This window comes from Dioscorea cayenensis, chromosome 15, assembly GCF_009730915.1.
Source record: "Dioscorea cayenensis subsp. rotundata cultivar TDr96_F1 chromosome 15, TDr96_F1_v2_PseudoChromosome.rev07_lg8_w22 25.fasta, whole genome shotgun sequence".
In the NCBI taxonomy this organism is placed as follows: domain Eukaryota; kingdom Viridiplantae; phylum Streptophyta; class Magnoliopsida; order Dioscoreales; family Dioscoreaceae; genus Dioscorea; species Dioscorea cayenensis.
In genome coordinates, this window is record NC_052485.1 from 4678520 (window position 1) to 4695780 (window position 17261).

At 40.2% G+C, this 17261-nt stretch overlaps 2 protein-coding genes across 2 annotated transcripts; one reads left to right on the plus strand and one right to left on the minus strand.

Annotated features, from left to right (window-relative positions):
* The first annotated feature begins 4094 nt into the window (after window positions 1–4094).
* LOC120278020 (serine/threonine-protein phosphatase BSL2 homolog) lies at window positions 4095–14172 on the plus strand. The gene is made up of 21 exons (XM_039284907.1): window positions 4095–4715; window positions 4980–5040; window positions 5762–5840; window positions 5967–6046; window positions 6143–6237; window positions 6353–6452; window positions 7677–7746; window positions 8511–8612; window positions 8700–8781; window positions 9653–9832; window positions 10263–10533; window positions 10679–10922; window positions 11114–11284; window positions 11646–11884; window positions 12153–12237; window positions 12346–12444; window positions 12520–12719; window positions 12806–12881; window positions 12966–13101; window positions 13195–13331; window positions 13437–14172. The coding sequence occupies exons 1-21, from the start codon at window positions 4340–4342 to the stop codon at window positions 13518–13520; spliced, it is 2967 nt and encodes a 988-aa protein (XP_039140841.1). The 5' UTR covers window positions 4095–4339; the 3' UTR covers window positions 13521–14172.
* Window positions 14173–15970: 1798 nt separating this feature from the next.
* On the minus strand, window positions 15971–17261 carry LOC120278021 (syntaxin-121). Its single transcript, XM_039284908.1, is given in 3 exon segments — window positions 15971–16438; window positions 16441–16621; window positions 16623–17261. Coding segments are annotated over 3 exon segments (900 nt in total). The 5' UTR covers window positions 16950–17261; the 3' UTR covers window positions 15971–16046.

A 17261-nucleotide genomic window follows, 5' to 3' on the forward strand; every position in this document is an offset into this window, starting at 1 on the left:
ATAATTAAATGTTAAGTAGACAAATTAAATGATAACATAAAGGTATTAAACACTATTAGGTAATTGTTAAACACTATAATAAAAACCTTTAAACAATATCATAAAAACTTTACACTTACCTGTCCCATGAGCAAAGTTTCCCGAGGAAGATCCTCATCAACTCCTCGCCAGATTTGTTAAAGACGACTCGAGCCAACCCATTTCTTCTTCTTCGAATAAAAAGCTTTCCGAGCCGTCTCGTCCAATGTGTGATCGGGCTCTCGATCATCTCTCTCGCTGCTTTCGGCTCGGGGTCTTCGAGCAGATCTTCCTTCGACGCGGAGACGACGGGCGACAAAGATCAACCCGCAGACACATCCTTACATGGTTGTTCTTGTTGTGGGATTGTCGTCCGCCTCGACGCGGGACGACGGCGACAACATCAACCGCAGACACGTCCGACGGCCACTACGAACGGATTCGACGATCTTCTCAACCGTGGCCACGATAACAAAGATCATCTGGGGACACACCCTTAACTTGTTCTTAATCTTCATTGATTGCGTCCCATCTTTGACGCCGCATCTCGTGAGGCGTTTGCCCACCGGGTCGAGGATTTCATCGAGAGAGAGTCAACGGCCTTCCTCAACACTGCAACTGCCACATCATCTACGATGTCCTTCTCAACAACAAAGATCGACCACCGATGGTGTTGCTATTGTTTCATCGTCACCGACGCTGGAGACAGAGGCGATTGTTCTCCTCTTTTTCGCAAGTCTCTCTCGAATGTGGCCGCCTTGGAACGACCTTCCGGATGATGTCCTCGTCGCCAAATTCCGACGCCTCGCTCGTCCCGGTGCTTTCAGTTTCTTCGAGGGACGGCGCAAACTGGCCGCGAACGCCCTTCCGACTACCGACATCGAGCGACAAGTCGAGGAAACTCTGGGTCATCAATATCTGCGCACTGCTCAGATAAGAGTCTGCGCGACATCTTCGCCTAATGTCACGCGTGGCCGCCACTGCCGGAGGGGCTCGCCATGGTCGAGGGCTGCCACACTCGGGGACCGTCGCTGTCGCTGCAGTGGGGGTTGTCGAACCGCCGGGTAGGGGGAGGGCTTCCTCGGGCCGAGGAACGCGTGCGTGCGTGGGGCTCGGAAGTAGGAGAATCCCGGCGCCCAGTACAAGCACGATGTAGGCCGCCTCTCATCCCGCCTTCGAGCAAGTGGTTCCCTGAGCAATGGCATCCATCCGCTTGGGTCGGCCCCAACAAATATTTCTTTCTTCAAGATTCACGGAACCACATTTCAGAAACTAACATATGTAAACCAAACAATTTCAAATAAATCATTCATTTTAAACTATAAAAACTATATTTAAAACAGAGTGTTTATATATTTAAACGTTATAGAATATAATTAAAAAGGAGAACAAAAATATTTAAACCAAGTATGTAATAAGAGTTAAACGGTAAATACTAAAAGTTAAACGCTAAATAAAATGTTTAAACGTTAAAGACTTATGTTAAACATCGTCCATGATTTATTACCTCTTTTCCATCGAGCGACGACAAGTCTCGCTTTCTCACCGTCCGCTTCCTTAGAAGTATTTTCACCGTAAAGCACAACATCCTGGGATCTCGCCGAAATGGACTTTCTTCCCCTGCTCCGGCCACCAGAAACCGGACGTTAAGCGACCGAGCAAACCCTTAATGTACCTCGTGGTTGGTCTTCTTCCCGCAGCATCTATCTCGCACTCGCGCACGCCATGGAATATCCTCCATAAGCCACTTTGCAGCCGTCACGCCCTACGCGTGATCGCCCCCCACTGGCCGGTAGATCATCGACGTAATCAACGATCCGCCTCGAACCGAGCATGATGTATTTGGGAAGAGGATCGTCCCCCATCGAGGTACACCATCGAGTTTGACGAAATTATCTTCTTCTCCCTCCGTCGAACAAGTCGCAACGAGTGCTTCGACGGAGTCTCTGCGTCTCTCGTAGGTCTTTCGATAGATACCGCCCTTCGAACGCCGACCCGGTCTTCTTCTTCCGAAAGACCATCGCTGCCGCCATCGCAACGCGTACTCAAGCACGAGGGCCACATCTCGAGGTCTCGAAACTCAGCAGCTTTTCCCCGATCCTCGAATTTATCTGCGCGACCATCGCACTCTTTGCAAAAAGAGAATCAAGAAGGGCTCTCTCTGGTATATAGCTTCTAGCTCAGCTGAACGCTGCAAACGTGTCCGTCGAATAATCTCCCCAAATGTCGAGGGGTCATGTTATTTTTTTCAATTCACTAAAGTCTCCACTCACTGGCCACAAATAGCATCGGCCATTAACTAGGTTGACCGCCATAATCACAAGCTCGCGACAATAACAACACATTCAACACGCAGATTGACAAAAGTTTAAGCGTGAAATATAAGGTTTTTAAACCAGAACCTCGCTATTAAACAGAGATATAAAAATGTTAAACAGAGACCCATTTTGTTAAACAGTAGACTAGAATACTTTAAACAGGGACAACAAATGTTAAACTCAGAACATCTCATTTCTTAAACGCCAACCCTCATTCAGAAATCGCAACCATATCAAACGAACTGGGAAACGTACATTATAAATATTACACAAATCATAACAATCGAAAAAAACTAATTCGATAGCAGTATACATACGAAAACGCAAAACAAAAACAAAACCCGACTAGAAATCTCCCTCAGACTAACAAAAACCCCCACTGAGAAATCCCCTCGCAGACTTCAATATCTTCCAACAAAAACAGAGCACAAAACAAAAACCGAAAAAAATCTTTCTTTCAGAATGTAACAGCTTAACATAAAACCATACTCAATACCTTAGATTTCAAACCGATGAAATGCCAACTAGTCACATGGGAGGACTTCTCCTTCGAGATACCGTGAAAGGGAAAAAGCTATGAAATGCCGACACAGAGGGCTCACGGTAGAGACAACTTCGAGACGCCTGAAATGGAAAAGTCAAGACGTGAGTCGAGAAAAGCAATTAAACTGGCTCCAATAAATTGCTCTCTGGGTTACCCCTACTGAAAACCGCCCACTTCCTCTCAAATCGCCGAGATGACTGCAGCCCACGACTCCCCACGCAAGGGCATTTTCGTCCCAAAAATTTGAAACTCACTCCGCTCACATCCGCTACTGAGGCTCGGGGGTCTGAAAAACATGTAGCTTTAAAAAGGAGGGGATTTTGGGGATCGCAAAACTAATGCGTGTTTTTTGCAATTTTTACAAACTTAAAGCTGTTTTTACGAATTTCCACTAACTTTTAACATTTTTAGAGAGTTTTTTTTTCTCACAAGATATTTTGTAGACTTTTTGATATAAAGATGATTGATTTTGACATAAAAATAGCTGATGTTGATATAATTGGATCTCAATTCTTTAACCAGTTTTACATAATTTTAAACGAAAACACTAGATTTTAAGCGAAAACTCATAATATTAAATGAAAAAATTAACATATTAAGTGAAAATTTATGTAATTACATGTAAACAAACAATTCGAAATGAAAATTATAAATATTAAACCCGGGAAAGTATATGTCAGTAAGATAAAAACGATAAGAGTAAAGTTTATAATGATCGAAAAACTGTAGAGAGATGCTTTTTGAAAAATTCAAAACGTCGGAGGGTTTCACTTTAAAATGCTTTTTAAACCGCAGTAAATTTATAATTCAATTCCCAAATTTTTATTTTTTTATTAAAAACAAAAACTCCATAACGACCGGGTAATTTCGCACAATCCACAACATAAAAAAATAAATAAAAACAAAGCATTTCCCCTTTTCACCCTCCGAAGAAGCAACGGCAACAAAAGAGGAGCAGCAGCTCATCATAAAATAATAACAATCTAAACAACCAATCATAGCTTTCCAGCTCAGCAACATCAAGCCGGTCTCTTCCCTCTCTTCCCTGACCCAGTAAACCTGCCCATCCGGTGACCGCGACAACCGGATCGGATCGTGCGCTTGCCTCACCTTCCCGGATCCGAATCCGACATTTAACTCTCTCTATTTTTAATTAATTAATTAATTAATTAATTTATCTATTTATTTTCTTTTAAAAAATAAAATAAAAAAATACACGAAGACGAACAGCAAAACTATCTCCCCTCTTTCTCCGTCTCCTCCTTCTTCTCCGTTCCTTTCAATCTGAGGTTGAAATCGGATCTTGTTCTTGATCCGATAAGCCGGCGCGGTACCTGGATTCGATCCGATAAGCGTTGAGCCGGCCGTGAAGATGCTGAACCGGATGACGAATGCTCGACCGGACCGGGAGTTCTAGAACCGAACCGGATCGAATCCGATCGCCGTCGCCGTTGCTTCCATGGAGGTCGACACCTCGATGTCCCCCGACGCCGAGCACGATCCGGTCGCCGCCAACCACCATGACTCCTCCTCGTCCTCCCCGGCTTCTCCTTCATCTGTGGAACCCTCGGCGCCGGCTGCTGCTGCTGCTGCTGCGCAGGCTGCTGTCGCTGGGCCTAGACCAGCGCCGACGTATACCGTCGTGAACGCTATCATTGAGAAGAAGGAGGATGGCCCTGGGTCGAGGTGCGGGCATACGCTCACTGCTGTGGCTGCTGTTGGGGAGGAGGGCAGCCCCGGGTACATCGGACCTCGGCTTATTCTTTTTGGAGGTGCCACGGCGCTCGAGGGCAATTCCGCTGCTCCTCCCTCATCGGCTGGCAGCGCTGGCATCCGTATGTTGTCCATTTCTATTGTTCCAGCTTCTCGTTCAGAAACCCTAGTTTTTTTTTTTTTGGGTTCCTTTTTTGAGAACATCGTTTCGGATTTGTTAACTTGGTGCTTTGGTATGGAATTTAATTTGATTATGGAAAGCTTTATTTGAATTTTCTATTTCAGGTTTTCATTGAGGGGAATTGGGGATCGGATTTGCTAGTGTAGGGGAAATATGGTGTTGTTTCAAATGATTTGATTTTTCTTTTTGTTTTCCTGGTTTGCAGGTCTTGCAGGTGCAACTGCGGATGTCCATTGTTATGATGTTTTGTCGAATAAATGGTCAAGGTTAGCTTATGATTTTGTGTTGATACTTAATATTCTGTGTTAAATGCTTAGGTTCGGTTGCCATTTGCTTCTTGGATTCTTTGTGATGGTCGTTAACACATACAAGCTTATACCTTGTCGTTTACTTCATTCGTTTGTTTGATTTTATACTTGGATTGTTTTGGTGTGTTGATTTTGGAATAATGCACCTATGCTAATTGCTGGACTATACTTTAACAGATCCTTCGTATCACGCTTTAATGTCATCGATCGTGTAATGACTTTGACTGGTGACTTTCCTTTATGATCATCAAACAAAAATTCTCACTGTTTAGCCTTTGACCTCAAGGCCTGCAAACGTGGTTGGAATCTTAATAATCTTTTTTTATCTGCAAAGTTTATGTAGCCAGGCATTTGTTTCCTAGTATGAATGTATTTAACTTTTAAGCATTATTTAATATTTATAGCTTATGAAGAATTATTTGCGCAATGTTTAAACAGATTAGTTGATTAGGTGTTTCTGATAAATAATCGCATTCATGTAATAGGTGTTTTACGGCCCCATTAAATTTTGATCATTCAATAATAAAGATTAAAAAAGGTATACGAACTTCTGATACTGTGTTTCTGTAATAATCATATTTTGACCTTTCTAGTTTCTACTATGACCAGGAGAAAATGCTGATGTACATTAATGTTGTTGACAATAATTTCTTATTTTAACTCTTCCAAATGGATGCAGGCTTATTCCACTGGGTGAACCTCCATCACCAAGGGCAGCACATGTTGCAACAGCAGTAGGCACTATGGTTGTTATTCAGGTACTCCGTGCTAATGGTACCTACTGCCATTTTGCTGGCCTAACAAATTTCTCAATCTACTTGAAGAAAAGAGGGTTTTTGTTCGAGAATTATTTGATCCTAGTTTCTTTCCGTTACACATATTAGGGTGGAATTGGACCTGCTGGCCTATCTGCAGAGGATCTTCATGTTCTGGACTTAACACAACAACGACCCCGGTGGCATAGGTTAAAAACTTAAAATCGCATCCATCTTTTTAGCTTGAATACACCCTTCATTTGGAGGGCAATTGGTTGATTTATTTACAATATGCATGGCTGCAGAGTAGTCGTCCAGGGTCCTGGCCCTGGCCCTCGTTATGGACATGTGATGGCTTTGGTGGGGCAAAGGTTTCTATTGGCCATTGGTGGAAATGATGGTACTTTTCCCCTTCTATGTGCAGAATAGCATGTGATCTTCTAGCCAAGTAATTGAAATGTTATGTTCTAGGACATTGTGTAATGCTTCGGATTGTACTTGAACCATCTACTCAGGTAAGAGACCTTTGGCTGATGTTTGGGCCCTAGACACTGCTGCCAAGCCTTATGAGTGGAGAAAGTTGGAACCAGAAGGTGAAGGCCCTCCTCCGTGCATGTGAGTATTATTTTATGAAGTCCCTTTTCTACTTCTATTTGTGTACCTTTTCCACTGCAACTTATGATGGCTTTTACATTTACTTTCAATCTGCCGTTCATTTGCTATTCTTATAGACAATACCATCAATGCATAAGTCTATTAATTGTTATATATTGAACATTTGGATTAGCAATAGTCCAATTTCCTCTAATGAGCCCTTAAACTCTAGCAGGGGCAACCATTTTGTAGTGTTGTCAGCTACAATACTATTGAACTAGATTTTGGGTGTGGGTTTATATACTGTGCCAAAATCATAACTTGCCTATGATTTGGATGACACCTTTTCATATATTTAAGAGCCATGTTGGCGCATATTGAACCTGATACACCTATGGATGTTGAAACTTTTCTGTCTGGCTTGTTGCACCAAACCTTATCCTTTAAATAAAGGAAATGGATCCTACGTCAACAATTGGATTTGGAAACTAGACCGTCGGACTATATTTTTTCTTAAAGCTTGTCCATACTTAAAAAAAAGCCATTCTTATTGGGTTCTGGTTGATTTTTAAGAAACACAGATTTGATAATACTCCATTTGCCAAGTGCATACAACTTGTAGATGAAGGAGAATGGAGACGTTGAACATGCATGCGGCATGAAAAGATAATCATTCCAATATATGCCCCCATGACAACTGTCTCTTGATTTTGAAATTTTGTTGCATCCAACACTCTTGCCCATGTCACCCATTACCAACTGTCTGTGTAAACCAAATAAGAAGCATGCAATTTTTTTTTCCTGGATACAGGTTCTTTGTAATGATCTCAAAGTAGCCCTCTTATTCATTGATTTTTTTTGTTTATTTTGCCCAGCCTGCCTTTTTCAGATAGCATCACCTGACCCTGGGCAAAAGACTAATTCTGCTCGTTACTTAATATTTCATTACCTATTTATGCATGGTTACTGATGTTTACTTTTATAAATGTGCTGTGAGTAGAAATTCTTTTTGAGTTCACTTCACAATCATGATTTATTTTAATGGGAAATCAATAATAATGCAATTTGTCCCACATACTATCATTGACATACTACTTTTGTCAGTATCCACCAGTTTTCTACTTAACAATATTTTGGTAGTATGTTAGGAGCAAAAGAATGTGAACTAATTTGTCGTATTCATCTATGATATTGTGTCTCTGTGTGGTACTTTGTCCATTCTGATTCATCTTTGTTTGTGAGTAGGTATGCAACTGCAAGTGCGCGATCCGATGGTCTTCTTTTGCTTTGTGGAGGGAGAGATGCGAACAGTGTGGTAAGTTGAAAGCTTCTTTTCAATATTGATGGTTGTATGGATATATGGATTTCCGCAATTTTAAACCCTCAAGGATACTGATTTTTAGACATATCTTTGTTATTCACTTTGTAATTTGAACTATTTTATTGATCAGTATGTTCTGTTCAGAACTTGCAAGCCTGACTTGCCAACATAGTAACACAATTACTTGATGTTCACATGCCTTCTTTTTTTTGTTACTTTATTCTTGTATTTTGTTTGAGAACTTGTACCAGATATGGCGCACTCTCAAGTCTCAACATTAACAATTTTAATTACCATACACAGTCCATAAAAATATGGAAATAATTAAGTTTTAATTGTAATTGTCAGGCTAATACTTTTGTTGTGCACCAAAAGCAATATTCCCAATCATTCTTTCAGTTTTGGCTCTCTTTATAGGATTATTGGATCAATTAATGATTTTGTTGCTGATAACTGGATATGTTATTTGACTTAGAAGTGTTGAAGTTAATGTTTTATTGATTGATCTTGTGAAGGATATTATGCATATTAATTGTGAAAGTGTAGGGGGAGTGGTCCAATGGACTATTGTGTGATGCTTTTAATAACAGTTGTTTGGATGCTGTGTGACCAATTAATTCAATTTCCAATGCTTCTATATTTCTCCAAACTATTATTTCCATTGTTTGTTTTCTGGGCAGATTACTGTTTTTGCTGAATTTATCGTTCAGATGCCTTATTTCATAGCTTCTCTTGTTGAATTATTTTTTCGTTTCTAGCCCCTGGCAAGTGCGTATGGTCTTGCAAAGCATAGGGATGGTCGTTGGGAATGGGCTATTGCACCTGGCGTTTCTCCGTCCCCTAGATACCAACATGCAGCTGTGAGCTATGGATTTTTTAAGTTTTCTTTGTCAATTGTTCTTGTTAGCATACTTTTCTGATAATTTTGTGTATCATATTCATATCAGGTTTTTGTAAATGCCCGACTTCATGTATCCGGTGGTGCTCTTGGTGGTGGACGTATGGTGGAAGATTCGTCGAGTATTGCAGGTAGACACTAATTGCAATTGTTTGGGTGTTTCAAACTTTCAGAACTGAATTAGTAAATTCCCATTACCTTTTATTCATGCTACGTGGTATTTCTCAATTCCATATCCCTTGATGTTTTTTTACCGGAAGAGTGAACTGTTTCTTATGTTGGTTATTTTGGTGTTTCTGTGTGGTTTGCATGTGCAATGAGCAGTTGAGTGTTTACTAGATTTAGATTTATAACATAGCTGAACATGGGTGTGCATGCTGTTGGATAATTCATCTTATCTGAAACTTGTTGCCAAGAACTTGTACTGCAAAATTTTGTCAGTCTTTAACTGTTGGACATTTTTGTTGGATGATCATACTAAAGTGCTAATTGTTAAGTGGTAGGTTTATTGTAGTCTTGTGAACTTCAACTTATCTTTCCAGTAATAAATGTTACTATGTAGTTGAAGCAATTGATGTTTTGGCTACTGCTTGTATTTGCAATTGTGTGAGATTGATGTTGATCTTAAGATGATATATTGAATAAGTCAAGCATCTATTTGCATTTATTCTACCTTTTTGTTGAGAGTTGAGAATTTAGATGCGATGTGGTTATCTGAAGGCCTATTTGTTGTTTTTCCTTATCGAAACAAAACAAGTTCAATAGTTTGAGGTCATATGCTTTACGTAGTTCTTCTATTGTAACTTGTGACAGATATTGGTTATGAGTAAAACAGTGTCTCCTGCTAGTGTGCGCCAACCTTTTTCATAAGTCATATTGTGATCCGTGTGTTGGAACTATATTATTCTATATTATTCTGGACTTGGAAATTAAGATACTAGCTATTCTTTTTTGTGCTTTCTGCTAGCTCTTGTAAGTTTTTATTTCGCTTTTTTTGCTTAGTGCTGGATACTGCTGCTGGAGTATGGTGTGATACAAAATCTGTGGTCACAAGTCCCAGGACAGGGAGATATAGTGCAGATGCTGCTGGTGGAGATGCTTCTGTTGAGCTAACACGACGTTGCAGGCATGCAGCTGCCGCAGTTGGTGACCTGATTTTTATATATGGTGGATTACGTGGTGGTAAGACTTGAAATTTGTATATTTCTAGTTTTGTTGTATTATACAATAGGCGGCTTGCAGTCTGATTGGTATACATTTCCAATAATTTGTTTCTTGCCTTGCTTTGTCTGATTGAATAATTGTTGGAAAATGATTGCCATCTTCATGTTTAAAAAAATGCGCCTAAACTTATTCCTTCTATTAAGATGCATGAGGATGTTTGATTGCCTCCCATTTCTCAGATTCTTTAAGACATACTATTACCCTCATCCTTCCCAAATATTCTGGTGGTTTCTGTTCTATTATGTAATTATTTGAAATTGTACCTTCTCCTTCTCTGAAAAGCAAATTCCAACTCCTCATTGGTTCTAGTTGCAAGTGCTGACTAACTATCTTTCAGTCATATTTTGTCTCCTGTGGTTGTTAATTTGTAATTTGGTTCATGCTGCAGGGGTTCTGCTTGATGACCTGCTTGTTGCTGAAGATCTTGCTGCTGCTGAAACAACAAATGCCGCTTCCCATGCAGCTGCAGCTACTGCAATATCAAGTGTACAAGTAGGTAGAACTGGAAGATATGGATTTGGAGATGAAGGAACAAGGCAAAACATTCCAGAATCAGTACCTGAGGGTGCTGTCGTGCTGGGAACTCCAGTTGCTCCTCCTGCCAATGGAGATATGCATACTGATATAAGCACGGAAAACGCAATGCTACAAGGACCAAGGTAGTTTATTGTTGTAGTGCCATGTGTTTTAGGATGATTATTCCTCCATTCTGACCTGGGGCTTTGAACTTTATATTCTTTTCTTGTGTGAGATAGAAGTATATCACTTGTGCAAATTTGTTCCTAAGGATGGATCTTGGTGCAGGAGACTGAGTAAAGGTGTAGATTACTTAGTTGAAGCTTCTGCTGCTGAGGCTGAAGCTATTAGTGCTACTCTAGCTGCTGCCAAGGCACGCCAAATTAATGGAGAAGCTGATCAATTGCCTGAAAGGGATCGTGGTGCAGAGGCCACACCGAGCGGAAAACAAATCTCACCTCTTATCAAAGGCCCAGAATCTTCTCTACCAAATAATGTCACACAACTTGGGGTTCGACTGCATCATAGAGCGGTCAGTATTTTCAAACTTGATTCTTCCTTCTGTGGGTATCGTGAAAATTGGAACTGAAGGATCCTTTTAATAGATACTGGTATCATTAAACTCGATTTTGTCATACTAAGCCTGCTTAGTCATCAAATCAATAATAAGTTTGACTTTCTATGGACCTTTGACGTTGAGTTTCTTTCTTTTTCTCTACACAGGTGGTTGTAGCTGCAGAGACTGGTGGTGCTTTGGGTGGCATGGTCCGGCAGCTGTCCATTGATCAATTTGAGAATGAAGGCAGGAGGGTGAGCTATGGTACTCCTGAGAGTGCAACTGCAGCTAGAAAGTTATTGGATCGTCAAATGTCTATCAGTAGTGTGCCCAAAAAGGTAAACCATGCTTTTTTATTAGGAAAAAAAAAATCTTTCCATGAATGTTTGCACATAAATCTTCACCTTTTAGTTTGGTCTTCAATGGATGGAGATTTGCTACTACTTTTTGAAAGTGGAAATTGCCACCAACTCTTAACGGAAGTTTTTAATTTGATTTTTGAATCTTTATTCTCTTCTCTTGAGGCACAATAAATTAATTGCAGAGTGCTACTTCTTGAGTGAAGAAAATAGAATAGCACACAAGAATTGAGTTTGTTTCATGCGTTTCTAACTGTACATTGTTTTCATTTATTCTTGGCTTGGAGGACCTAATAGTTTTCCTTTCCATGCTTTTGATATGTATATCATATTAAACCAGGTTATTGCACAACTTTTGAAACCCCGTGGTTGGAAACCACCTGTACGGAGGCAATTTTTCTTAGACTGCAATGAAATCGCAGATCTCTGTGATAGTGCTGAAAGAATATTTTCAAGTGAACCTAGCGTTCTGCAAATTAAAGCTCCTGTCAAGATTTTTGGTGATTTGCACGGTCAATTTGGGGATCTCATGCGCTTATTTGATGAATATGGTGCTCCTTCAACAGCAGGAGACATAGCGTAAGCCTTCTTTTATTTCCTTTTCCAATATTTCAGCATTTGTTTTTGTTTAGTACCACTGGGATGACCATTTTCATAGTCTCCAGTAAGTGTGTGAATTTGTCTGATGTATAGAATGATCTATGTAGAATATTCCTCATTATTTGGGAGCCTGTGATATGTTGCATCCTGCTCATTTTTCTTCTCTAGGACAGATTTCATTTTAATTGTCCCTGTTCCACATGAAAGATTATAATTGGTATGCTAATTGGCTTTTATGAATTTTCAGTTATATCGATTATCTCTTCCTAGGAGACTATGTTGACCGTGGCCAACATAGTTTGGAAACTATTACTCTTCTTCTTGCATTGAAGGTATTCTTTTGGCGACTTGACCTTATTTTCTGACAGATCAGACAATCAGGCATCTCAAATTATAGGCACCAAAAGATACTGATCTTTTTCCTTGTTTATATTTTGTAGGTTGAGCATCCACATAATGTACATTTAATTCGTGGGAACCATGAAGCAGCAGACATAAATGCCTTATTTGGCTTCCGGATAGAGTGCATTGAAAGAATGGTACGATTATTATTTCCTTAGTTCAATGCCAAGTGGAATAATTTTTGGTTTGTTAACTCTCTTTGATGGAAACAGGGTGAGCGGGATGGAATCTGGGCCTGGCACCGGATAAATCGGTTATTTAATTGGCTTCCATTGGCAGCATTAATTGAAAAGAAAATTATCTGTATGCATGGTGGCATTGGTCGGTCTATCAATCATGTTGAACAGATTGAAAACCTTCAGCGCCCCATTACAATGGAAGCAGGTTCAGTTGTTCTCATGGATCTACTATGGTCAGTACCCTAGCTTTTCACCAGGCTCATCTGTTTTCTTCTCTTTCTACCTTTTCTTGACATCCATGCTTTCTTTTCTTTTCCAGGTCTGATCCAACAGAGAATGATAGCGTTGAGGGGTTGAGACCAAATGCCAGAGGCCCTGGACTTGTTACCTTTGGGGTCAGTGTCATGCTCTAGTCTATAGCCAAATTTCCATGTTTCTCTTTTATTTATGATTGGTCTCCTAACCTTCTGTTCCTGCAGCCGGATCGTGTCATGGAGTTTTGCAACAACAATGACCTTCAATTGATTGTACGAGCACACGAGTGTGTGATGGATGGTTTTGAGCGTTTTGCACAAGGACACCTAATTACTCTTTTCTCTGCTACTAATTATTGTGGTAAGTTGTACTTTGTGATATGTTCATTGATTAGCTTCTTGATAATCATTGCCATCATTGCCTTACTATTGTTTTTCATATTTCTGCATGAAGGTACTGCAAACAATGCTGGGGCAATATTAGTTTTGGGGAGAGACCTTGTTGTTGTTCCAAAACTCATTCATCCTCTGCCACCTGCTATTAGTTCACCAGAAACATCACCAGATCATATTGAGGACACATGGATGCAGGTGCTGCTTTGATCTCTTTGATGATTGTTCACTGATTCAATTGTTATTTAGTTATATTTGGAGTTTGAGTTGAAAGTTGAAACCTTTTTCTGTTTGGAACGTCAGGAGCTTAATGCAAATAGACCGCCAACACCAACTAGAGGCCGCCCTCAAGCAGCAAATGATAGAGGTTCCCTTGCCTGGATATAGAAAGCTTGTTACATGTCAATAGTTCTTCTCTTTACGGCACCTACTGGCAGGTTCTGGCTACACTTTTTTGTCTGAAAACTGAGCATGTTGTATAAATACGATCAAAGATCCTGCCATGATCCAGGTGTCTGACAAGCATCACAAATCAGCAGAACAACTTTGACATGCATCTCTCCTCATCCAAATCAAAAAGCTCTTGAGGATAAAATGGTTGAAAGAGATGTAACTTTGTCCATGATCTCACAGTTTTTATCAGGTGGATAACATCATTATCAGATACATTTGGCCTGGGAATCACATTCACAGTTCCTGGGAAGTTCATTCGCCTGTGTATAGTCAAGCCGCTAGAAGACAGGTGTGTGCATGATCTTGATCTTGTGTGTTAACCATTGGAGTGTCATCGTCGTGGCATAGGGGTATTGTAGAAATTCATTCCTTATCATGCTTTAAAAATGTTTATCTTGTAAGGACTATTATTGCACATAATGGTTGGGTGAAATTGTTATGGTTAAAAGAGCTTGAAGTATCATGTACCATAGGTATATTCCCCCCTCCTGGCAGCACATTTTCTCTGTAATTTTTTGTTTTTATGGTGCTGTTGATGTACAATATAATATTTGAGTGGACAAAAGAGATTATGGTTTTATGTTTCTCCAGGTTGATGAAGACATTACATGCAGGTTAGGCATATCCGCATATATGACAATTTGAGGTCTCCCTCATTGTTTTTATTTCTTTCTCGATGCTGCCTTTGTGATAGATCAATCAAATATTTGTCTATTAATTAGTTGGGTGAGACTTGGAACAACTCAGCTGATCTATGTAGTTTAATATAGGGATGGCAATAGATCGGGTTAGGCTGGTTTTGACTACCACGCTACTGCTACCTGATCCCACATCTGCACTCGACGGGGAATCAGGTATCTGTGGAGATCCCTGTCCCGCTGCAATCCCTATATAAAAATATTTAATTAATGTAATAATTTGTTATAAAAATATATGACAAGTAGGGTTTTGACAAAACACCCATAATATGTTTTTATATGTACAAAACTTTATATTTTTATTTTCGGATCTGGTTTGGGTCGGATATCAAGATTTTCATACCGATCTCCCTCCCTCCCCACTTTATATTAGTCGGGTTTTTCCGATCAAATTTCGGTCGAGTTGAATCGGGATAGGGTCCGGTTTGGGGATCATTACCATCCTTAGTTCAGATTGAAGGTGCTAGTTGGTCAAATTTTCATATTGACTTTAATAAAGTTCAAAATGAATAAATTCATATTGTTTTGAAGTTTGAATTTTTTTTTTCTTTGTAGATGTTTAACCAAACAATATCTCAACGTTTGCGATAAGCAAAAAAAAACGTCTAAATAAACTTTTCCTTTATTTGAATAAATTTTTTTAATTTAATGAAAGCAAACTAAGGGTTAATTCTGATTTTTAATTTAAGGTGCTAGGTAGGGAGAGGATCTCCAAAAGCTTTTATAAAATTTTAAAAAAATATATATAATGTCCTCAATGTTTTAATTAATTATAAAATTTTAATTTATAATAAAAATATAACTTATAAATTATATTATTATATATTATATTTTTCACCTTTCTAACCAAATAAGATTATTCAAATAACTCTTCTTTTTCTTTCCCTCTCTAAAAATTTAATTATCTAAACAAAGATTTAATCTCCTCTCTTTTTTTTTCTTCTTTTGGTCCTTTTCTTCCCTTCCTTTTACCTTCCCTTTTCCTTCCCTTCATTTTCCTTTACCATCCTTTTCCTTTACCAACAAACAAGGTTTATCAAATAATTTTTCTTTTCTTTTTTCCACCCTAAAACTTAATTATCTAAACAAAGACTTAACCCTTGTTTTTTTGTCTTCTTTCCTTTTTCTTCCCCTCTTTTCCTTTTCTTTCCCTTATTATTAATTTTTTTTTTTTACATTTGTATTCAAACATTATGTTAGTTTTGGCCCAATTTTGGCCAATAACTCAACAGTCCTTTTCTTCACATGGGTCATCCATTAAATATCATGGATAAATGCAGCCACTTGCTATTGCTTGTTGAACCATTCAACAATTCTTGGTGGCTAGGTGGATGTCATGTTGCAATTGCCAAAACTTCCCACCTGAATTCAACTCTATATGTTCTTATCTAAATGACCTTGTCAATTCAAGTTAAATGCACATACCCCACATCGCATCACCTAACCCAACCCCCACTTCTTTATCATGATATCATCCACCATTTTTTTCAAATTAAAAAAAAGAAAATAAAAATATATATATATATATATTACAATAACATATAAATATATAACCATACCAAACTCCAAACAACCTCAATTACACACCGGATATTACCAAAAACAATAAACAAAAAATAAAAGTAATATATGGGTTTTTTTTTTCATCTATATACCCGGCACGAAAAAAACCCAATAATTAAAAACCATAAAAAAAGGGAAAAACATAAGAAGATCAAACACAGAGCTTCAAAACCATCAACAATGGCGGCCACGCCGGCGGCTAATTCTTGAGAACGATGGGAAGGACGATGACGAGGATGATGATGATAAGCAAAAGAATGGCGATGCAAGTCCACTTCCTAGTATTCAACTGGTGTTTCCTCGCCGTCTGGAGCTGCTGCGTTCCTCCACGCACGAACGACGATGCTCTTCCTACCTGGCTCTCTATATCATCCAACTGCTCCCCTTGCGCGTTCACCAGCACCGCCATGTCCATGAACACTTGCTGCAACTCCAGCAAGCTCCTCTCCAGCTGCGCCGCCGCCCCATGCCTTTCTTGGATCTCCATCACCACATCAATCACCCTCCCTCTTCCTTGCTCCGCGATCGCCCTTGCCAAGAACCTCTCCCCTTCTCCCGTCTCCACCAACGCCTCCACCGTCGCCTCATCCGCCTTCTCCCCGTCACCGTGTAGTACCTCCTCTCCACCGTTTCCCGGTACTCCGCCGCCACTTTCGTCCTCAGATCCGAGAACCCATCCATTGAATCTTTGAGCTTCTTCCTCAACCCCGCCACCACCGACGTCCGCGTCCGATCCGTCGACGTCCCCGGCCCACACCCCGGCACCGATCGATTTCGCCGCGTTCGCTCGATCCAACGACTCCAATTTCAGCTTGATAAGCTTCGCTTTCTTCAACGCGAGACCTACATCGGCATCCATCCGTGCCCTAAGATCCCGCACCGCCGCCGCGTTGTGGATCGTCTTCAGCGTCTCGTTCGCTTCTTGCAAGCTCCGATGGATTCTCTCCACCTCCTTCAACTCATCCTTGATCGCCTCCACATCCTCAAAGAACTTATCAAGGTTAGCCCCCGCTGCTCCGCTGCCTATACTCCCAGCGCGCCCCATCTGCACGTCTCCGGCGTCGGCGTCCCTACGCCATGAGGATGAAAAGAGATCATTCATGGTTTTCGATTAGGAATCCGAAAAAGGACGCAACTTTGTGGGTGGAGATGGATGGATTTGAGGAATGGAAGTGGGAGAGATATGGAGATGGAGAAGAGAGATGGGTCAGAGGAGGAGAAGAAGAAGAAGAAGAAGAAGAGACGCGGGTTTGAATGGTGCCGCCATTGGAGAAGCGTGCTTCCACGCAGCTTCTGTTCGATGAAATGCCGAAGAGAGGGTGGGATTTCGTCAAACACTTCGGTGGTACAAACGAGACCCAGAATTCATAAACCAAAACTTTGGTCTCTGGTGAGTGCTTTGCTTTTTCTCTCT